The sequence below is a fragment of the Saimiri boliviensis genome, chromosome 2 (assembly GCF_048565385.1).
Source record: "Saimiri boliviensis isolate mSaiBol1 chromosome 2, mSaiBol1.pri, whole genome shotgun sequence".
NCBI classification, from domain to species: Eukaryota; Metazoa; Chordata; class Mammalia; order Primates; family Cebidae; genus Saimiri; species Saimiri boliviensis.
In genome coordinates, this window is record NC_133450.1 from 65,537,984 (window position 1) to 65,561,608 (window position 23,625).

The 23,625-nt window shown below is 47.4% G+C and overlaps 1 protein-coding gene across 3 annotated transcripts in view; it reads left to right on the forward strand.

The window, feature by feature from the left end:
• Positions 1 to 20,775, forward strand: part of NRDE2 (NRDE-2, necessary for RNA interference, domain containing) — a 55,100-nt gene extending 34,325 nt beyond the window's left edge. For 2 of the 3 annotated variants that reach the window (XM_003939864.4, XM_010350579.3), the window contains exons 8-14: positions 2,344 to 2,464; positions 8,435 to 8,610; positions 10,675 to 11,061; positions 11,829 to 12,757; positions 14,768 to 14,906; positions 19,714 to 19,785; positions 20,373 to 20,775. In XM_003939864.4, the coding sequence (XP_003939913.1) occupies positions 2,344 to 2,464; positions 8,435 to 8,610; positions 10,675 to 11,061; positions 11,829 to 12,757; positions 14,768 to 14,906; positions 19,714 to 19,785; positions 20,373 to 20,498 (1,950 nt within the window). In that variant the 3' untranslated portion in view covers positions 20,499 to 20,775. Of the gene's footprint in view, positions 1 to 2,343; positions 2,465 to 8,434; positions 8,611 to 10,674; positions 11,062 to 11,828; positions 12,758 to 14,767; positions 14,907 to 19,713; positions 19,786 to 20,372 lie in introns of those variants that run through there. The other variant, XM_010350580.3, reaches the window with a different exon arrangement.
• The last annotated feature ends 2,850 nt before the right edge of the window (positions 20,776 to 23,625 follow it).

Genomic DNA, 23,625 nt, shown 5'->3' on the forward strand with positions numbered 1-23,625 from the left:
TGACAAGCGAGCATTGCCAGTGTTTGAGATACATGAAGTGAAGAAATAAACAATTTTTATAGAGCTGTACAAATAAGAAAACGTATCTTTTACCTTTTTCCACTAAAGACAACTCAGTTTTCTACTCTATAAAGATGTCTAGTGGAAGATAAATAGAATATCTGAATTTACGGTGAACATTTCAAAAGCGTTTCTTGAGAGGCCAAGGTCTCCATTGTGTGGGTTTTATGAATTGCCAGTAGAGACCGTTTTTATCATGCTACCTCTAGAAAAAGTTGGATTAAAGAATTATACTACTTAAATTGCTGTAATTGATTATTAATAAGCCGTGTAACAAAGTAATTTTAAGGCATGCTTTGAGATTTTAAGACCAGGCTGTACTACAGAAGTGCTTCTCAGCTGACTCTAAGGAGTCTTGTGGGTCAGGATCTGAATTTCTCTCACCCCCTCCCCGCCCCTTTCATAAGATCCCCTGTGATAAGAACAGAGCGATGGGTGGGGGGCTCTGCCTACAAATGTGATCCATCAAGGACCACTGCTCTCAACCCTGATCCATGTGCTACAGCGCATGTAATTCCAAAGCATTTACATGACAGCTTTGGAATAAAGTTTCTTATTTAATCACATTGCATATTGCCTTTATAACTGAGAGACATTGTTACCATAAACATAGTAGCGTGATTTAACACAGGCAGGTCTGATACTACTGGTCTGTGTTTCTGCGGAATAAACAAATTGATTATACTCATTTATCACACTATTTTAAAAAAAAAAACCTTTCTTTTTCTTGAGTAAACTTTCTTTTCTCTTACAAGAGCCAGACCTCTAAGGAGGGCGCGTAGTCTTCCTGGTTCCCCTTCCTGAGGACGACTGACGTGTCAGGACGCTTGCCCTGACGTGACTCTCCTGGAGGCCATGCTCTTCCAGGCGTGTGTGGCACTGCCCAGGGCTCAGGCTGGATAATCCTGGGGCTCCTGGCCCTTGCTGTGCCCACTGGAAGCCTGCTTGTCCTCTTCAAAAGGTTTCTTACAAAAGCTTTCATTGAGTAGGTTATTGGCTCACCTTTACAGTCCTGTTTCCAGTTGATAACATGATCACATTTCTGTTCATTACAGTGTTCACGTTCTGTTCCATAGGGAAAGATTTATTGCCAGTGAGCTGCTTACCACACACTGCAGATCTAATGCACGAATGAATGAGGGAGGCGCTAATGGGGCCAGGCTTTAAAATGCAGACCTTTAGGCTGGGTGCAGTGGCTCACGCCTGTAATTGCAACACTTTGGGAGGCCGAGGCAGGGGAATCCCTTGAACCCGGGAGGCGGAAGTTGTGGTGAGCTAAGATCACACCATTGCACACTCCAACCTGGGCAACAAGACCGAAACTCATCTCAAAAAAAAAAAATGTAGGCCAGGCTTGGTGGCTCATGCCTGTAATCCCAGCACTTTGGGAGGCCGAGGCGGGTGGATCACTAGGTCAAGAGATCGAGACCATCATGGCCAACATGGCGAAACCCCGTCTCTACTAAAAATACAAAAATTAGTTGGGCGTGGTGGTGTGCGCCTATAGTCCCAGCTACTTGGGAGGCTGAGGCAGGAGAATTGCCTGAACCCGGGAGGTGGAGGTTGCAGTGAGCTGAGATTGCGCCACTGCACTCCAGCCTGGCACCTGGCAACAGAGTGAGACTCTCTCTCTCAAAAAAAAAAAGCAGACCTTTTTATTCCCTGGTTGCCTACCTTGTTTGGATCTGTGTCAACAGGTATTTATTGAGTCCCTGTTAGGCATTGAGTATTGTGCCAGGTGTTAGAAATATATAGTTACTTAAGGTATGATGGTGCTCAAGAGCTCCTAGTCTGTCTTGTTGGAACCTTCCTCTCAAAATATCTTGAAAGCAGCATGACTTTAGGGACTAGCTTGGGGGTCAGTGGCACTAGGTGAACTGCCAGTGCCACTGTCCATGGTTAGACTGGCCTGGCAAGATAAGAACTAGGAAACCACTTCCTACGCAGCTGGAGACCCTTCTTGCTGAACCTTGACTGGTCTTTCTGTAACCTAATCTCAGGAGGGACTTCCCATCACTTCTGCCATATGTCTTGTGTTAGAATCACCAGGTCCAGCTCACATGCCAGTATGAAAACCATGAGGCAGGGGTCAGGTTGTGGGGGCTGTCTTGGAAGCTGCCTGTCACAGTAGATCATTCTTTTTTCTATCTTTGGGTATGTAGCATGTATCTACTTCAAAGACTGTTGGCAAACGTGATTTCAAGGATCATACGCTTCATTTTGCCCACTGACTCAGCAGTTTTGTACAAATGAAGTCTGACATCTATTCTAAAACCTGAACAGGTAGAATTCTTTGAGCCCTTTTGGGACAGTGGAGAGCCCCGGGCTGGGGAGAAGGGAGCCCGAGGCTGGAAGGCGTGGATGCACCAGCAGGAGCGAGGTGGCTGGGTGGTCATCAACCCAGGTAAGTCACCTCCCAGTGAAGACGTGTACATCTTTTTCCTCTGGAATTTGTTTTTACATCCTCATGATTATTTGTTCATCTGTTTAAGCTATTTATCTGTAGCTTCAGAACATTGCACAAAAATCAAAATGTCAAAAATGTTACATAGATGTCATGGGAGAATGGACTGTTTCTTCCCCATAGAAGTTTTAAAGCAGTCCACTTACTCCTTCAGTACATAATGCTTTCGGGATTTGAAAGTTTCTGTAATTTTTCCTTTTATAGGTTGCAGCTGAAGAAAGACCCTTGTTAATAACCACCCCAACCCCCATTCTTCTTTTTTTTTTTTAAGAGATGGAGGAGTCTCATTCTTTTGCCCGGCTGGAGTGCAGTGGCGCTGTCTCAGCTAACTGCACCGTCTGCCTCCAGGGTTCAAGCAGTTCTCTTGTGTCAGACTCTTGAGTAGTAGGGATTACAGGCTCCTGCCACCACGCCCAGCTAATTTTTGTATTTTTAGTAGAGATGAGGTTTCACCGTGTTGGCCAGGCTGGTCGCTGGTCTCAAAAACACCTGACCTTCAGTGATCTGCCTGCCTCAGCCTCCCAAAGTGCTGGGATACAGGTGTGAGCCACCATACCCCACCCCATTCTTTTTTAGTATGTATTTCAGACAGTCTTTTTGTCGTCCTGGCAATGTACAGACCAACAGATACTTGAAAAAAAACTTACCTTTTTACCTTTTTAGGAATATTATAAAGTATTACTTAGCAGTTATATAACTGTCATTCTAGATGACCCAAAGTACTTTCCAGATTTATACTCTAACACAGAGCTGTCGAATATAAATACAATGCGAGCCACTTGTATAATTTCAGATTTTCTAATGGCCACTTTAAAAAAGTAAAAAGGAACAGATGATGTTAATTTTGATAGTATATTTTATTTAATCTAGTATATCAAAACATTTTAGCATGTAATCAATATTTTAAAATTAACCAGAGATTCAGATGCCAATTGCATGCTTTAAAAAGAAAAAAATTGTTAACTAGGTATTTTGTATCCTTTTTTTAGTACATCTCAGTTTAGACTAGCTACTTTTTTTTTTTTTTTTGAGACAGAGTCTCGGTCTGTCGATCAGGCTGGAGTGTAGTGGCTTGATCTTGGCTCACTGCAACCTCCACCTCCTGGATTCAAGGGATTCTCACGCCTCAGCCTCCCACCTAGCTGGGATTACAGGTATGCACCATCATGCCCACCTAATTTTATATTTTTAGTAGACGCAGGGTTTCACCATGTTGGTCCAGGCTGGTCTCGAACTCCTGACCTCAAGTAATTCACCCACCTCAGCCTCCCAAAGTGCTGCAGTTACAGATGGCACCCAGCCCAGACTAGCTACTTTTCAAGTGCTTGATAGCCATGTATTACTTGCAACGTATTGGACAGCACAACTCTTAGACATTTAGGAACTGCTTCACAAAGGCAGTTCCAGCATAGAGGGAGATCTGCCAGGCAGTGGTTTCATTGAAAGTTCTGTAGGGAAAGAGCAATGGACAAGGACTCAGGAGAATGGCTCCTTGCGAGGTATGACCTTCTTTGTTTATTCATTGGCACCATGAAAACTTCGGATTAGGTATTGTTTCCATGGCAGTTCAGAGCTGCAGGCTAGCATTTCTGTTACCACTGGGAAGTGAGAGGGGCCCTTCAGGTGTTTTAGGGTAGCTCTCCTCTGGGGAGTGCCATCAGACAGTGATCATGCCTCACTTGGGGCTGTTGGAGGCTCAGCTGTTTAGATTTCCCTAGAGTATTCCTTTCTAAAAAGAATGAGAACTGCTGCTCAGGCTAACCAGTGGTTTTATATATGAAGAAAAACAGCCTGCATGAAACGGAAGTAGGTATTGCACTCAGCCACTGAGTCTGCAAGACCGCACGAGCAAGAGCCAAGAAACAGAAGTCTGATTAGTAACTCTCTGAGTGACTGACTTAGCAAAGGGCTGTGTTTTTAGGTTTCGTTTTTCGGTTTTTTGGTTTTGTTTGGTTTTTGTTAGAGAGCGAGCCCATTACAAGCATAGTATCTGTTACACAGTTGGCTGTGTTCTATTTCTGTGATGATAAAGTTTTCATAGTAGTATCCACAGAATAATTTTACTTCTGATAAGTTTCCAGATGTCTAATGGTCACTTAAAAAATACATATATATTTAAATATATATATACACACACACACACACACACACACACACACACACACACACATATATATATATTTTTTTCGAGATGGAGTCTTGCTCTGTCACCCAGGGTGGGGTACAGTGGCATGATCTTGGCTCACTGCAACCTCTGCCTCCTGGGTTTAAGTAATTCTTCTGCCTCAGCCTCCCAAGTAGCTGGGACTACAGGTGCGTGGCATCATGCCCAGCTAAGTTTTTGTATTTTTATTAGATACAGGGTTTCACCGTGTTAACCAGGATGGTCTCGATCTCCTGACTTCATGATCCACCTGCCTCAGCCTCCCAAAGTGCTGGGATTATGGGTGTGAGCCACTGAGCCTGGCTGCAAATTAAGCCGCAAATTAATATTAAAACCTTGACTTCTAGCATCAAGTTAGAGACTTGTGTTGGTACTTACATTCTCTGCAAGCTTCTCACACATTCCCATTATGGGTAAACTTTTGCTGTTTATGAATTTCTTTCTAATGAGTTTAATGGAAGTCCTCCAAAACACTAGGAGGGTCAAAAGAAAGGCTGCAAAATTTCTTGATTCCAGCAGACCTAGTTAATCAGTTTTTGTTTTTATTTTTAATTTCTCTTAGTTATCCTGACAAGGTTAGCATTTAGAGGATAGTTGATTTCATCACACATTTGAGCGTTTCTCATAGCGTGTTTCTTCTCTCTTGTCCTTACTTTCTGTTAGTGTGTAATTGTTATTCATGAATGTCTGTCCAAAGCCATGTAATCTTTTGAGTCCGTAATGTAGTAGATTCAGGTGTCTAAGTCTGATATATGGCTCACAAAGGTAATTTCTCTTTTAAGAGTTTTTCAGGCTGGGCACGGTGGCTCACGCCTGTAATCCCAGCACTTTGGGAGGATGAGGTAGGTGGATCATGAGGTCAGGAGATCAAGACAATCCTGGCTAACATGGTGAAACCCCATCTCTACTAAAAACAGAAAAATTAGCTGGGCATGGTGGTGGGCACCTGTAGTCACAGCTACTCTGGAGGCTGAGGCAGGAGAATTGCTTGAACCTGGCAGGCAGAGATTGCAGTGAGGCCAGCCTGGATGACAGAGTGAAACTCTGTCTCAAAAAAAAAAAAAAAAAAAAAAAAAAATATATATATATATATATATATATATATATATATATATGTGTGTGTGTGTGTGTGTGTATATATGTCTATATACATATATAAAGAGTTTTTCAGAGTGATTAAAGGATTACTTTAAACAGATTTTTAGAAGAAGGTGATAAATAGTTAAATTTTAGTTTCTTTTTTAAGAAACTCAGAAGAGCATTTAGACAGAATATTGGTAGAATAATAGAATGCTAATATATACATTATGTGTTTATTTGGGTTTTAAAAAATATTTTATTTTGAAATAATATAGAGTCACAAGAAGTAGTAAAAATGTACTAGGAGGTTTACGCACGCTTCGTCCAGTTCCTTCCACTGGTAACGCTGCAGCACAGCGTCAGAACCCGGCAACTGGCATGGGTACAATCTGCAGAGTTTACTCACATTTCACCATTTGACATGCACTCATTTGTGTGTGTGTGTCTCTGTAGTACTAGGCAGTTCTCATTTTGTGTAGCTTTGTGTAATCACACCACGTCAAGATACAGAACTGTTTCATTACGGCAAGGCTCCCTCATGCTGTCTTTTTTAACCACATCTGCCCCTTCCCCCTCCCTAACTCCTGGGAAACATTATTCTCTCTCTCTTATCCTGTTATCTCATGAAAGTTATATAAATGGAATCATATGGTATATAACTTACTAACAATTTTTTTTAGTTGTAAGATGTATATAACATAAAATTGATCGTTTTTAAGTATACAGTTCACTGACAGTAAGTACATTCACACTGTCACGCAGCCATCACCTCCATCCACCTCCAGGACTTTTTCATCTTCCCCAATTCTGTACCCATTAAAGACAAACTCCTCATTTCTCCTTCCCACCAGGCCCTAGCTGTCACCATTCTACTGTCTGTCTCTATGAATTTGACGGCTTTAGGAACCTGGTATATGTGGAATCATACAGCAATTGACCTGTTACTGGCTGATTCCACTTGGCATAGTGTCTTCAGGCTTCATCCATGTCGCACCAGGATTTCCTTCCTTTTTCAAGCTGAACACTTCTCCACTGTATGTATCTACCACATTTTGTCTGTCCATTCATCAGTGAACGCTTCGGTTGCTTCCACCTCTGGGCCATTATGAATAATGCTGCCGTGAACGTCTTAGTTCTGGCAGATTCTCGGCGGTGGAATTGCCTCATCACATGGGAATCCCGTGTCTAGTACGCCGTGCTGTTCTCCACACGGCTCACGGCAGCTGCACCATTTTACATTCCTACCAGCAGTGCACAAGAGTTCCCATTTTTCCACATCCCTGGCAACAGTTGTTTTGTGTGTAACTTTCTGAGACTGGCTTTTTAAATCTAGCATAATTTCCCTGAGATACATCCATATTGTTGCATGTATCAGTAGTTTGCTCATGTTTATTGCTGAGTAGTATTCCATTATGTAAATAGACCACAGCTTAACAGTTCAACCTACTGAAGGATGTTTGGATTGCTTCCAGGTGTTGGCAATTATGAATAAAGCTGCTCCCGAGCATTAGCATATAGGTTTGTATGTAAGCATAGGCTTTCATTTATCTGGGAGAAGTGCCCAAGAGTGCAGTTATGCTAAGTGCATGTTTAGTTTTGTAAGAAACTGCCACAGTGGTTTCCTGTGTGGCTGTACCATTTTATATGCCTTATTTATTTTTAACATTGAACTTTACAGTAACTCTGGCTTTTCTCTTCTTCCATTCTGTGTGTTCAGAGTTAGGAAACAAAGTATTAGATACCCTGAGTTGGCTTTTTAAAAGGCAAGTTCTAAGGAGCATAGGTCATAATTAATTATAAGGTCCCTGGCTAAAAATAATAGTGACTTTTTATTAAATAAATTGTATTAAAAAAATAGTGACTTAAGAAAATCTAAACTAATACTGCCATTAAATGTCATTTAGCATTCAAAAACTGTGTTGTCTCATACAGTATCCTCTAGCCACATGTGGCTATTTAAAATTAAATAAAATTAAGAATTCAGTCCAGGCATGGTGACTCATGCCTGTAATCCCAGCACTTTGGGAGACCGAGGCAGGTGGATCACGTGACGTCAGGAGTTCGAAACCTGCCTGACCAACATGGCAAAACCCCGTCTCTGCTAAATACAGAACATCAGCCAGACCTAGTGATGGCACATGCCTGTAATCCCAGCTACTCAGGAGGGTAAGGCAGGAGCATTGCTTGAACCTGGGAGATGGAGGTTGCAGTGAGCCGAGATTATACCACTGCACTCCAGCCTGGGCAACAAGAGCGAGACTCCATCTCAGAAAAAAAAAAGTAGAAAAAAAAAGGAATTCAGTTCCTTACTAGCTACATCTCACGTGCCCAGTGAGTCACATGTGGCTACCTGTTAATGCAGATACGTAGAGCATTTGTATCATCACAGCGAGTTCTGTGGGACAGTACTGTTGTAGAATATGTGTCATTTCCATTTTAATCACTGTAATATTTAAAATACTATGATTTTATCATCTTGTCCTCCTTGTTTCCTGAGGACTTGACTGATTACAATAGAGTTCCTAAATCCCAGAGTATCTGGGGAGGCTGGCATGGCTCTTACACATCTTGGCATTGTGGGTGCCCAGCACTCCCTGACATAGCTGATTGAGTGGCGATGGTGGTTTTATATGCTGATGAGGTGAAGAAGTCTCATTCTTGTCTAGACGAGGATGACGATGAACCAGAAGAGGACGATCAGGAAATAAAAGATAAGACTCTTCCCAGGTGGCAGATCTGGCTTGCTGCTGAGCGTTCCCGAGACCAGAGGCACTGGCGGCCCTGGCGCCCTGATAAGACCAAGAAGCAAACCGAGGAAGACTGTGAGGATCCTGAGAGACAGGCACGTACCCTCTGCCCAGGTGGAAGCTGACCGGGGGCCTCTGCCTGCTTTCCATTCCGGTGCACTTTGGTTATCTCAAAGGAGGCCCCTGGAGCTTTCTGAGCACTTGGCTGGCTTAGGAGATGTAAACCCGCTCCTTTCCATCTGTGGAAACTTCCTTCCTGCTGGGTATCTGTAGAATTTCCTTGGTGATGGGGGAGCATAGGAGCATATAGGCACTTGACCAGAGAGCACCTGTCCCCTAGTAGGTGGTGGGCCCTTGTGGTCACCCCTCTGGAGATGGTCTTCCAGGTGATTCAGTTAATTTTTCACATGGAAGGAACCCTGTGGGATACATACAGATTGTTTACAAAACTCGGAATCCCTATCCTAGAGCTTTCCTTGTGTCCGCTCTGCCCACCCCACTCTTGAGTCCGTGAAGCTGTAGCAGGTAGACTGGACTCTAGAAGACATGAGGGGCTGGCTGTAGGGTCCGTGTTGGACAGTTGACATCAGCGTGTCTTGCAGAAGAAGAAACTAGCGTTTACTGAACACCTTTAGCGTGCCAGGCACTTCACCCGTGTTACCTCATTTATGTTACCATGTGACTTGGTACATGCTGCCCTGTGTTTTGTGGCCAGCAGCTCTGGAGGTTTTAAATTAAAATGAAGAAATGCTACCTTGATACTTGGAATTGATCCATTTTTACAAGATACCAATTTTGTGTCTTGGAGTTCTGTGACCTTTTCTACAAATGAGGTGCCCTGAAGGCAAGGAGTTTATCCCTTTTGTTCACTGCTGTCACATCAGTGCCTAGAACAGCGTTTGTGCTGTGGTGAGCGCTCAGTGAGTCTTCTTGGATGTTGAAGGAATATTTGTTTGATGACGGGGCATCTGCTTTGGGCAGAGGGATCAGCACAAGTGAAGGTCGCGGAGTGCGAGGAGTGTTTGAGGAGTAGGGAATGGGGTGGCCAGACTGGAGTGGGGACACAGAGAAGTAGGGATAGAGACAGAGGTGGTCTTTGAAGGAAGGAGGAGCCAGCTTCTAGGGAAGCCTCAGCTCCCTGGAAGGCTAAGGGGACTGCCCTTGAGGCCCCTTGCCTCACTGAAACTGAATGTCTGCAGAAGAGTGGAATCTTTCTTTGGTTTCTGAGGATTTTGTAGAGTTCACACCCTTCTGGAAGTCATTTCTCAAGGCTCCGAGTCCCAGCAGCCTCCTGGAAGCAGATTTCTGGAGCAGGCTGCTGCTGCGAGCAATTTCTTCTTCTATTTAGCTTTTTCTATAATCAAAGCCTGGGGAAGAAAAGCTTTCTAATTTATTTTTAACACAAAGAAGCAGCTTTCTGATTAATTGATGGTTTTGATTGAGTCCCACATACTCTAGTTGATAGTGCTTGTGTTGTGATGTCCTCTTTGCTGAGAGCCACAAAGACCAGTCAGATAAGCAGCACGAGGACACAAAGGGTGGCCTCCTTGGCCTTATGTTTTTAAATGATTACATGAACTCAGCTATAGACACTCACAGTTAGTATTAGGCTCTTACAATTGCTTTTAACATGCTCCATCGCTCCTGTAGGTTCCCTCCTACCTTGCACCTGTTTATCTAGTTTTGAGCATATTTTTCATTTCTTGGGGCAGTTTTGTCCAAGGAAACCACAAATAGCAAAGTTCTTATCTTCCATCTTACAATAAACAATTTTTCACAATCATGCGTTATCAGAGTACAAAAGCAGTTACGTATGCTTTCAGAAGTGAACATGTTTCCAGATTTTCTACAGATCCGTCAGGATACTTTGAAAGCTCCTGCCTTAAACCCGTTCACGTCTTCTCTCCTTCCCAGGCCTCCCCACATGTGGAAATGTTTATGGCACCACAGGGCCACTAAACAGTTACCCTCCCGCTGTCCAGGTTGTCTTGCAAGGCCTCTGGCTTTTGCTAACAAAGAGCTGAGCTCTTCTCTATTTAAAATGTATTTAATTTGAATAATGTTGAATCATTAGTGCATGCATATAAAGAGTGGTGAAAAGCGTGCAGGTTTTGTTTGTTACATGGGTCACTTTTTTTTTTTTTTTGTCTTGGTTGCAGGTGTTGTTTGATGATATTGGGCAGTCTTTGATCAGACTTTCAAGCCAAGATCTGCAGTTCCAGCTGGTGGAGGCCTTTCTGCAGTTCTTGGGTGTGCCTTCTGGCTTCACTCTTCCAGCCTCCTGTCTCTATCTGGCCATGGATGAGAACAGCATCTTTGACAATGGACTTTATGATGAAAAGCCCTTGACTTTTTTCAACCCTTTGTTTTCCGGGGCCAGCAGTGTGGGCCGCATGGACCGGCTGGGCTGTCCTCGCTGGACCAGGGGTCAGAACCGAGAGGGTGAGGAGTTCATCCGCAACGTCTTCCACCTGGTCATGCCTTTGTTTTCAGGCAAAGAGAAGTCTCAGCTCTGCTTCTCCTGGTTACAGTATGAGATTGGAAAGGTAATTCGAGTCTCTTCCCGTGTCTGGGGACTTTTCATTTCGTGTCGGTGTTTATAAACGGGATTGTAAGGCTCCAAGTGCTCTCCCTGGAACTATGCCCCAGCGCCGCCTCCTCCAGTGACCCTGATGGCGCCTTGTGTGTTTGCCCTTCTGAGGGGCTGCAGCGAAGACAGACGGGAACAAGTCAGGCAACCCCAGTGACTCTTGAGCTGTTTATTGTATTGTCTTGCCTTACCAGCCCGTCACTACATGAACAGTGAGTGCTCGAAACAGTTTTAAAGCAGCGTCAGAGCATTCAGGAGCTTATTAAAATAGATAAGCTACTTATAATACTTACCCTCCTCCTTCTATCTGCTAGAAATGAGTCCGGATCAGCTGTTCTGCCCTCTGCTGGCCACAGTTAGTATTGACTCTCTTAAGACTTCTGAAGTCTTAACTACAGATTACACACACCAGGTTGTGTTAAATGGTGTGATAAAGTGTGGCCACATCTCTATGGAGAAGAACATTTGTAGATAACAGCCTTGTTTATAGAGATTTTAGCTGGAACCCTGGATTGTTAACCTGGGGGCACCTGTGGCCCTGGTTAAAGTTCTCATTTCTTTTCCAGCTCAGAGAGCCTCAGTGTTTACCAGGCCCGTGATGAAGGAAGTGTAGATGCCTTTTTTTTTTTTTTTTACACTGCCAATGCTTTCTAGAGTTGGCAGTGTGGAGAGATGCCTTAAAATTACAGAGCACCTAGAGTCATTCTTCTCTTTCTCCTGTAGGTCATGTGGTGTCTGCACACTAAAAACAAGAAGAGATTAAAGTCACAAGGGAAGAACTGCAAAAAACTCGCCAAGAATCTCCTTAAGGAGCCAGAAAACCGCAACAGCTTTTGCCTCTGGAAGCAGTATGCCCATCTGGAGTGGTTGCTTGGCAACACAGAGGATGCTAGGAAAGTTTTTGACACAGCACTCGGCACGGCAGGAAGCCAAGGACTGAAGGACTCTGAACTCTGTGAGCTCAGTCTGCTCTATGCCGAGCTGGAGGTGGAGCTGTTGCCGGAAGTGAGAGGGGCCGCCTCCGCTCGAGCTGTTCACATATTAACCAAGCTGACCGAGAGCAGCCCCTACGGGCCCTATACTGGAGAGGTGTTGGCTGTTCACATTTTGAAAGCACGAAAGGCTTACGAGCACGCGCTGCAGGACTGTTTGGGTGACAGCTGTGTCTCCGATCCAGCTCCCACCGATTCCTGTACCCGCCTAATTAGCTTGGCCAAATGCTTCATGCTCTTCCAGTATTTGACCATCGGGATTGGTGCTGCTGTACGGATATACGAACAGGTATTTGCCAAACTGCACGGTTCTGTTTTCCCAGAAGGCTCTGGCGAGGGGAACAGTGCCAGCTCCCAGAGTTGGAGCAGTGTTCTCGAAGCCATCACACTGATGCATGCAAGCCTGCTGAGATTCCACATGAAAGTGAGTGTTTACCCGCTGGCCCCTCTGCGAGAGGCACTCTCACAGGCTTTAAAGCTGTATCCAGGCAACCAGGTTCTTTGGAGGTCCTATGTCCAGATTCAGAATAAGTCCCACAGCGCCAGCAAGACCAGGAGATTTTTTGACACAATCACCAGGTCTGCTAAACTCTTGGAACCTTGGCTGTTTGCAATTGAAGCTGAGAAAATGAGGAAAAGACTAGTGGAAACTGTTCAGAGGTAATTCCAGACAGACATTTGTTCGTGTGCCCCACAGATGTTTATGGAATGCTGGCTGTGTTCCCCTCAACTTGCCGGGTCTCGGGAATACAGGGATGAACACGGCATGGTGCCCGGAACACCTGTGTGGGATGTGAGTGCTGTAGAGTAATGGATTGAGGCCAGGCGCGGTGGCTCATGCCTGTAATCCCAGCACTTTGGGAGGCTGAGGTGGGTGGATCACGAGGTCAAGAGATCAAGACCATCTGGCCAACATGGTGAAACCCGTCTCTACTAAAAATACAAAAATTAGCTGGGTGTGGTGGCGCATACCTGTAGTCCCAGATACTTGGGAGGCTGAGGCAAGATAATTGCTTGAACCCAGGAGGCAGAGGTTGCAGTGAGCCGAGATTGTGCCACTGCACTCCAGCCTGGGTGACAGAGCAAGACTCCATCTCAAAAAAGAATGGATTGAAAGGCGAGCCAGACACAAAGTAGCGGTGCCTCTCAGGAGAGGAGTTGGTCCCTGTCTCCTGGATGTGCTCTGGGGAGTGTGAATATTGCTTCTCTGTGCATGGGTGGTGACCGTCAGGCCATGGGAGTGCTGAAAAGCTGTCAGAAAAGACTGATAGCTGAGAGCACAGGAGCTGGGCGTCTGCTCTGTGGATTCTAGTGCCAGCTCTTCTCGCCTGGGTGAACTCGAGCAGGCCACTTCTCCTCTCATAGTCCCTCTCTGTCAAATGGGAATGAAGAACCTACCTCAAGGGGTCTCTCTGAGGGTCAGTGAGGTAGGTGCTTGGCACAGAGTGCGGAATGACTGGGAACTTCTGTCAGCATTCCTAGTGACAGCAGTGTCGTGTTTCATTGCCATCTTTGATACGATATTTTCTTTTTGTTGTTGTTGTTCTTGAGATAGGGTCTCACTCTGTTGTTCAGGCTGGAGTGCAGTGGTGCAGTCTCAGCTCACTGCAGCCTTGACCTCCTGGGCTCAAGTGATCCTCTCACCTCAGCCTTTCCAGTAGCTGGGACTACAGGCATCACCACGCCTGGCCAATTTGCTTTTTGTGTGTGTGTGTTTTTGTAGAGATGGGGTTTTGCCATGTTGCCCAGGCTGGTCTCTTACTCCTGAGCTGAGGCGATCCTCCCATCTCAGCCTTCCAAAGTGCGGGGATTACAGGAGGGCGCCAGGGCGTCCGGCCTGATCCAGCGTTTTCTCTCTGAAGGTTAAATGTTAATCTGGGGACACATTAGCGTAGGCATCATTGTTTTCCCAGAATCTTTGCAGTTGCTTCAGTCTGACCTTACAAGGCAAAATTGCCTTTGGATAATATTTCACGTTTTATTCCATTGGGATTTTGTTCCCTCCACGCGAGCCTTGTCTTCTCTACTTTATTTTTATTTTTATTTGAGACAGAGTTTCACTCTTGTTACCCGGGCTGGAGTGCAATGGCGCGATCTCGGCTCACTGCAACCTCCGCCTCCTGGGTTCAGGCAATTCTCCTGCCTCAGCCTCCTGAGTAGCTGGGACTACAGGCACGCACCACCATGCCCAGCTAATTTTTTGTATTTTTAGTAGAGACGGGGTTTCACCATGTTGACCAGGATGGTCTCGATCTCTTGACCTCGTGATCCACCTGCCTCGGCCTCCCAAAGTGCTGGGATTATAGGCGTGAGCCACCGCGCCCGGCCCGCCTTCTCTACTTTAAATCTAAAGGCCTTTTCTTCCTGTAAAGTAGAATTTGCATTCTGTTGATTAAAGGGTAGCTTTCTTTAGAAAACAGAGGCTTGGGGGTTTTTGTGTAACTCTGAGACAGATTCAGTGTGGTGTAGAAACCACAGAACCCCCGGTCTGTGCCTTCTCCTGGCCTTGGAGCAACCCCATACACAGCACCCCATGCCTGAGGGACAGCTCCCTCCTGACTCTCTCTGATCTGGCTGTTGCTGACATTTGTCATCACTAAGGCATCTCTTCCTTCTGTGATGTAGGATGAGAGAACTTGTGTCAGAGTCACGTGAGCCTTTGCCTTGCAGGTTAGACGGTCGAGAGATCCACGCCACGATTCCTGAGACCGGCTTAACACATCGGATCCAAGCCCTGTTTGAAAACGCCATGCGCAGCGACGGTGGCAGCCAGTGCCCCTTGCTGTGGAGGATGTATTTGAACTTTTTGGTAAGAAAATGTTGAGATGTTGTGTGTTCACGCAGAGCTCTATTTCTTCTTTGCAAATAAGAAAGTGCAGGTGTCCAGTAGCCCCTGCCTGGGAGAGCTGGAGGACTGATTTCACTCTCATCTTCTTGGCATTGGTGGATCGCTAAGAAATCCTGATGGAATAATGTCACATCTCTCAGGACTTGGCAAGAGGGTGCAAGTGGTCTGTCTCCTCTAAATACTTGGTAGAATGAAGTTGAAGACTAGTTACTGGGCTGTTCAGTGCAATGGAATTTAATGTGGGTTTCTCTGAGTTTAATTTCAGGTCGGCAATTTACAAAATGGTCTAAGAGCTTTCCTTTTAAAGAAACCTATTTTCTTTGCCATTCTGCTGATAAGAATTTCTAGGTCCTGATTGTTTTGTTATTAAAAGATAAGATTCGGGCTGCATGCAGTGGTTCACACCTGTAGTCCCAGCACTTTTGGAGGCCAGGGCGGGAAAATTGCATAAGCCCAGGAGTTCGAGACCAGCCTAAGCAAGATGGGATACCGCATCTCTACAGAAAATTAAAAAATTAGCTGGGTGTGGTGGTGTAAGCCTTTGGTCCCAGCTACTCTAGAGGTTGAGGTGGAAGGATTTCTTGAGCCCAGGAATTTGAAGTGTCAGTGAGTCATGATCATACCACTGCACTCCAGCCTGGATGACAAAGTGAGACCTTGTCTCTTAAAAAAAAAAAAAAAATGCAATCTACAATGTAATTTTAAAAATCAACGTTTCCAGTCAGGCACGGTGGCTCATGCCTGTAATCCCAGCACTTTGGGAGGCCGAGGTGGGTGGATCACCTGAGGTCAGGAATTTGAGACCAGCCTGGCCAACATGGTGAAACCCCATCTCTACTGAAAATACAAAAAGTAGCTGGGCATGGTGGTATGTGCCTGTAATCCCAGCCACCTGGGAGGCTGAGGCAGCAGAATTGCTGACCCAGGAGGCAGAGGCTGTAGTGAGCCAAGGTCATGCCACTGCACTCCAGCCTGGGCGGCAGAGTGAAACTCCATTTCAAAAAATAAAAATAAATCAACGTTTTCTTTTTTGTCTTTGAGACAAGGTCTTCCTCTGACGCCCAGGCTGGAGTGCAGTGGTAGGCTCCGCTCACTGCAACCTCTGCCTCCCAGGTTCAAGCTGTTCTACCTCAGCCTCCTGAGTAGCTGGGATTACAGGCATGATTCCAGCCAATTTTTGTATTTTTAGTAAAGATGGGTTTTTGCCGTGTCGGCCAGACTGGTCTCAAACTCCTTACCTCAGGTGATCCGCCTGCCTCGGCCTCCCAAAGTGTGGGATTATAGGTGTGAGCCACTGCGCCTGGCCTAAAATCAACATTTCTAAAGCAGCTTTGTGTTTATTTGAAAGTACCGTAGAGATTAAATATAGTGAGACACCATTTAATTTTGTGAATGTGAATGTACGCTTTTAGCCAAACTTTTTTTTTTTTTTTTTTTTTTTTGAGATAGGGTCTCACTCTGTTGCCCAGGCTGCTGGAGTGCAATGGCACTGTCACAGCTCACTACAGCCTCAGCCTCCTGGGCTCATGCAATCCTCCCACCTCAGCCTCCTGAGTAGCTGGGAATGCAGGCATGCACGCCCATGCCTGGTTAATTTTTTTATTTTTTGTAAAGATGGGATCTCATCATGTTGCCCAGGCTAGCCTCAGACTTCTAGGCTCAAGCAGTCCTCTCACCTCAGCCTCCCAGAGTGTTCAGATTACAGGCATGAGCCACTGCGCTTGGCTTGTTGATTGTTTTGTTGTTTTGGCTAAAATTGCAGTTATTTTCAAGATACTTAAAATCCTTTAATTTGGTCATCTACCTACACAGTAAAGAAGGAACTATGAGTTATATAAGCCAGTTAGCTGATTTCATGGGATTGCTGATAGAGGTCTTCTTAAGTTAAAGGGCACAGTGGCATTTCTAAATTGTGAATCATTAGATTTTCTTTTACCTTCTAGTATAATTTCTTCCATCCTGTTGACAGCTGACAGGAGTCGGTATGTCCTAAAAGCCCATCATTTACAAGAGCTGGTGGGAGGGAAAATAAGCCCCTTGAGTTCTATCACACATAAACGAATAAACCTCTCAGCAGAGTGTCAGTCTTCTCTCAGGAATACAGGGAGGGTGCATTATAGAAATGTATCTTTTTTTGTTTGGGCAAGGTTGGTTATGTTTTGTTAAATTACTTAAAAAAATTGTATAAGTTCACAGTTGCTCAGATTTGCTTTTAAGGAGGTAAAGGAGAATCAAAATTTGCACAAGCCTGAAGACCTTCGGCTTCCTTGTTTTCTTAGAGATGTTGCTTCCCCCATGGGGAGGCGGCACACATGGGCTAAGAGGATAGACAAATGCCAAAACAAGTGATTGCGAAGCACCAGATAGCATCTCCACACGGAGCACGCGAACACTTGGGACGCTAGTGACGCAGCTGATGGGCAGCTGCCCCCTGCTGTCGCCTCCCTCGCACTCATGGAGGGGGAATTATTAATGGCTCAGCTCAGGTCTGAGTCATGAGCATTTTTTTTTTTTGGAGACAGGGTCTTGCTGTGTCACCCAGGCTGGAATGCAGTGCTGCAATCTTGGCTCAACAGCAGCCTCCCCCTCCTCAGCTCAAGCAATCCCCACACCTTGGCTGGGAGCATAGGCGCACACCCCCATGCCCAGCTAATTTTTATGTTTTTGTAGAGACAGTGTTTTGCCATGCTGCCCAGGCTGGTCTGGAACAAGTGAGCTCAAGCAGTCTGCCTGCCTCAGCCTCCCAAAGTGCTGGGATTATAGGCATGAGCCACCAAGCCCGGCCAGCATCTTACTGGTTGAGTTCCTCAGATGGTTTGGATGAGATTCAGTTCCTGGGTTCGTGTGAGGGACGAGGCCTGTGTGTGAAGTCTCTGGTCCCGCTTCCCTCTGGGAGACTGGCCTTGGCTGAATCACACACTCACCCAGGGACCCATCATGGCAGTTGTGCTCCTCCATTAGCTGTTTTCTTAGGTTCCCAGCAAAGACCTGAGGGGACATTTACCTGGCCACAGTCCCGTGGGGTGGCAGACACAGTACCATGGGAACGCCAGCAAAGAAGAGTCGTTCCCTGTGTTGTTTCATCCTGACTTAGGAATTTCAGGAGGGGTCTCAGTTGTCAGTTTAGAAGGTGAGGAAGGAGGACCAGGAGAGCCAGATAGCGCCCATGAGCTCTTCCCTCCCTCGAGACTCTGCGCCAGTCAGAAGGCAAAGGTACACACAAGGCCACGTCTCAGAATACGGAATCATGGACGGAAGCCACACATTGTCATCACCAAGCTTTCACTTGGCGTCGAGCCCTTCCGTATCTCCGTACAGCGAGGGCATCTCTGGCGCTGAGGGAGGCTAGCCAGCTGTGTACCCAGGTTTGTTGGGTTCCAGGATTAGCTGTGTATGGCTGAGACAGTACAGCCATACAGTTTTTCTTTTTTCTTTCAAAAAGGACAAAAGGCTTACATTTTGTCCGTATCTTGAGAGAGGACATTGATATATGTTGGGATGGGAAGGAAGGGCAGCACTCAATGGCTCTTTGGTTATAAATTGAGAAGCTCAGCCTCAGAACTGGAGGCTCACCCCAGGGAGAATCTCAGGAGTCCTCCGAGCCTCACAGCTGGCCCTGTGCGTGGCACTTGCAGAGGCTGGAGGCAGCCTGGGCCTTGCCTGAAGCAAGGTGGTCAAGCTCTGGTTCCTGTGGGAGTTAACTGAGAGGCACTGGCCTCGGAGTTCCGGCTACTTGGGAGACCGAGGTGGGAGGATTGCTTGAGCTCAGGAATTCAAAGCCAGCCTAGGCAACAAAGACCCTGAAAAAAAAAATCAAGCAAACAAAAATTGAAAAGGGAGTAAGACCATCCTTGGTAGATGGAGTTCCTGAGAAGTAAATTGGAGTCCCTACATGCCACTGTTCGGGTTTCAGCAGTCCTCACTGGTCCCAGGCTGGGTGCTGCGCACCGGCCACTTGGCTGGGCAGGGCTGGCATCCCCTAGAATATTCTTCTGAGGGACGGGAGTCTGAGGAGGGGGTGGGTGGAAACACAGAGACTTCAGCTCCACAGCCTGCCTGTGCCCACTCCTGGCTGCACAGCCTGCTGCCTGTGGAGCTGCCCGTGTGGGCTGCATTCCCTGGAGGGGCCTGAGAGGGGCTGTCGGAGGCCTCAAGCTGGGTCTCCTTCCACACTGGGCTGGGAAGGAGGTTGTGTGGCTGAATTGGGATGGAGGGTTTTATATCTAGAGAGAACGCGTGCTGAGCATCCACACAGTGGTACTGAGATTGCCGATGCCACTTGCCCCATTAGGAAGGTTGCTGATCACAGTCCTGGCTGTCGTTTCTCTAAAAGATAGTTTTCAGAAAATGGCAAGTATTAAAGTAGGTATCTTCTGTTTTTTTCTAAGTATTGTAGAAGAACTTTTCTCTGTTTGAATAAGGTCTTTGGCCTCATCTCACTGGCACACTCCTTGGTTTAAGCACTAACGCCAAGACGTGACGGCCCACAGCAGAAGAGAAGATACAGACTTTAAAAAGTCAGACGTGATCAGGATTGACACTCTGGGGCCGTTTGGCGGGGGGAAAGTGACCCTCGCACAGCAGTGGCTTCAGAGAGCCCTCCCTGGCACCTGGTCCTGCCGCACGGCCACCGTGAGGGTGCCAGGCCCTCCGCACAGGCGGGCTTACCGCAGCCGAGGGGCTGGTGCACGCCAGTCCAGGGGTGTTCGTGTAGCCTGGGCCTCTCTGTGCCAACTAATCATTTTTGTATTTTCTCCCCTCACCTCAGGTTTCCTTAGGAAATAAAGAAAGAAGCAAAGGTGTATTCTACAAAGCACTTCAGAATTGTCCTTGGGCAAAGGTAAGTGTTAACGCCATGGTGTCTTCAGCTTCCTGAAGACTCCCTGCCAGGTCTCTGCCCAGCTAGTGTCTTCCTGGCCTGCCCCTGTGGCATTGGGGATGCTCGGCTCATGGACGCCATACCCTGTCCCAAGGTAGATCCAGAGCCTTTTCCTGGTGAAATGTCCTTTCGGAGGCAGAGCCTGGCCCTGCCTGGGGTTAGTGCTTCATGTAAGTGTTGCTGTGGGTAGCTGGTTTCCCAGCGTTTGATTAGAGTTCAGCCCAGATGCCGAAAGAGCTGGGATCATGTCCCAGCCCAGCTGTGAGAGCCCAGGTCAGGTGACACTCAGAAGTCAAACTAAGGGTGACAGCCAGCAAGCCCTGGCCTGCCTTGTGAGAGAGAAGGTCTCACTTGGCATTTGCTCGCTTTCACTCTGGAGTTCAGTGTCCTTCCTGAGCATGCCCAGTGTGGCCCGAGTTAGAAAAGTCTGAGCTGAGGGGGGCGTGGGCTGTGGAGGCGACAGGAGGAACCTGCCCTTTCTTCCTGAGCGCCTCCAGGCTGACGGGAAGCAGCGGGCTGAGCAGGGTGGCCTTCCTGCCTGCCCCTAGGTGTTGTACCTGGACGCTGTGGAGTACTTCCCCGAGGAGATGCAGGAGGTCCTGGATCTGATGACCGAGAAGGAGCTCCGGGTGCGCCTGCCACTGGAGGAGCTGGAGCTGCTGCTGGAGGATTAGAGAGCCGCGGGGAACGGACCGTAACTGTGAGGCCAAGTCGCCCACCCTGCAGAGCCAGGAGGCACGAGGGGAGAATGTGTGCGTTGGAGATCTCAGCTTTTGAAATGTTCTTTCTCAATATTAATGTGTCTGGGCTGCCAGCCTCTCACATCTGGCACACTTTTTGGGTGTGAAGATGACACAAAAGCTGTTTATATGTTATATATTTGCATGTGTATATATATGTACATAGCCAGGGAGTCATGCCAAGTGGTCATTAAACCAGTGATGGTTGAGGTGTGGCCACGCCCTTGCCCATTCTGTCCCTGAGCGCAGCTGGCACTGGCCCCGCAGGGTGATGCGTCCCCTTGGCTGGTGTCATGGTGGCCCTGCCAGGCCTTCTCTGAGATAAAGGTTTGGTTTGTCAGCACTAGGATGTCTTCCCCAGGCTGGTGAGCAGGAGATTTTGCTTGTCTTTAGAGCCGCAGTTAAAACTTGGTGTTTTGGCCTGCGTGCAGTGTGTGGAAAGTTCCTTGTCATTCTTAGTTCACTGTGGAGGTGACTGCTCCATCTGGAGCTGGAGGGACAGCATGCCCTGGGGATGCTGAGTAACTCAGGCCTGACCATATGGAGTCAGAACCCGCTCTTCAGCAGGGCCGAGGCCACTGGAGTGTGGAAGGCTGCCTGGGGCAGTGGTGGCCTCTGTGGGAAACCTGTTCCCAAGCCACCTCAGAGCCGAGCGTGCTGCCCCGCCAGCCCCGGGCCTGCCTGCAGGAGGGGCCCGGCGTGCTTGTGCAGCAACGCTGCTTACGCTGTGATGGCCAAGGCTGGTTCTGGTGTTACTTTCTGAGGGCTGTGAGCAGAGTGAAACGTCCACATCCATTTTTCAGACTTGCTCTGCCTCCGAAGAGATTTTTAGTGCTGAATCATTTTCACAATTAACATATGGCTGAGAGGAATGGTGGCGAGGGAGGTCAGGAGGCACCTCTGTGCTGTGTCCCCAGGAGGAGGAGGCAGCTGTAAGGCCAGCAGCCCTGGTAGCTACTACCTGTAAGGTACATGTTATTTTGTGTTGGAAAAGTGAAGACATGCTTGCTGCAGAGGGAGTGATGGGGGAGTTCACCTCAAATGGTTCCACTGAGGAAGGGCTCCATAGAGCCAGTGGGTTTTCCGCAGGCAGACGGGGCAATCCCTGTCTGGCTCACCAGTGCAGGAAGCCAGGGAAGAAAGTGCTCTGGGAGTTCTGTTGTTTGACAAGCAGTTCACCCCTGCATTCCCAGTGCTTGGCACTGCAATTCTCGGTGACCCGCTGCTGAAATAGTCATTTCAGCATGTTGCTCAATAAGCAAACTGGAGAAGCGGCTGGGGTAGGTGCGGTGCAGCCGCTGTGCTGACACACGCTAGGGCCCGGCGTTTGCTGTAGCTTCTTTTGTAGGACTGACATGAAGGAGATTGTCCCTCTAGAGTAAAAGACTCAGCTATTACCAGCGAGGAAAAGGCAGTACTGATGTGCTGGGGGTTTTTTTGTTTTGTTTTGTTTTGTTTTTTTGTTTTTTTTTTTTTTGAGGCAGAGTTTCACTCTTGTTACCCAGGCTGGAGTGCAATGGCGCGATCTTGGCTCACCGCAACCTCCGCCTCCTCGGTTCAAGCAATTCTCCTGCCTCACCCTCCTGAGTAGCTGGGATTACAGGCACGCGCCACCATGCCCAGCTAAGTTTTTGTATTTTTAGTAGAGACGGGGTTTCACCATGTTGACTAGGATGGTCTCGATCTCTTGACCTCGTGATCCACCCGCCTCGTCCTCCCAAAGTGCTGGGATTACAGGCTTGAGCCACCGCGCCCAGTGGTTTTTTGTTTTTAATCTCAAACTTATGGAAAAGGTACAAGTGTGTTACAAATAATTTTCTTTCCTGAGCCATTTGAGGGTCAGTTGCTGACAGTCTCCTGCCCGCCCGTGATCCAGACATGGAACAGGAGGTCAGCATGGACGCAGTCCTCCCTGCTGGTCCTCCGGCCCCGGTCACGTCCTCTATGAAAAGGCTCCAGTTCTGGATCACGAGTTGCATTTGGTTGTCATCTCTTTGGTCTCCTGACTAGAAGCTTTTTGACGTTCAGGTCGTGGACACTTTTGAAGTGTTCTGAATTTGAAGAATGTTCTTCAGTTTGTGTTTGCCTGGTGTTTCTTCATGACTGGATTCAGGCCGAGCATCTTTGGCAGGCGTGTGACAGCACTGTCACCCACGGGTGGCACATACTTTCAAGGTGCCCATCACTGATGTGCTTTTTGACCACTTGATGATGGTGTCTGCTGTGCTTCTCCTGTGTGATTTGCCAATGGAAGTGTTTTGCGGGGGACTCTCAAAATCTGTAAATACCCCTTCCTCAGCAAACTTCCAGATCAATTCCATGTATCGGTATTTGTATCGTTCCCTAAAGGGCTTTACTGTGTTCTATTGATAGTTAACTGTTTGGATGCTCAGACTCTTCCGGATTTGGCAGTGGGAGCCCCTTCACACAGGCTTCTGTGTCCTCCGGACATGTCTCTCATTCCTTCAGCATGCCTTTGCTTTCTGGCAAAACAGACTTTGGGTTCATCTTGTCCTTTCCCTGCCTGGTCCTGGAATCAGTCCTCACTCCTTTTAGTGGAGAATATTTAGAAGCAAAGTCTGGGTCTAGGGGTGCTCACTGCAGTTGGGGTACACTCCCAGTGGACAGAGGTTGTTCTCATTTTTGTCCTTTCTGTATCTAAGTCCTCAGATAAACCTGCCACCGTCCCGTTCACCTCCTAGACTGCCTCCGTACATAAGCAGCCTCCCTCCCGCACCATCCTGCCCCCGCAGGTGCCTTCCTCACCCACTTGGGCTCTCATACTGCACGCCAGGCTGCCCACAGCGACCCCTACATCAGACCACCCCAGCCCTGCATGCATGCCCCACACGGATGCCAGCCTCACCTTGCCCATGCTGAGTCCCTGTGCTGTGGCACCCCTCCACACCGACAGCTCCACACCCTGCTCGGACTGACGCCCGCCCTCCCCACGAGTACCCTGCCCTCACCCTGCGCTGGGCCACCCCACGTGTGATGTCCAAAGTGGTAGGCACAGTGGCCCCCTAAAGAGGGCCACACCCTAAGCCCTGGAACCTGTGAC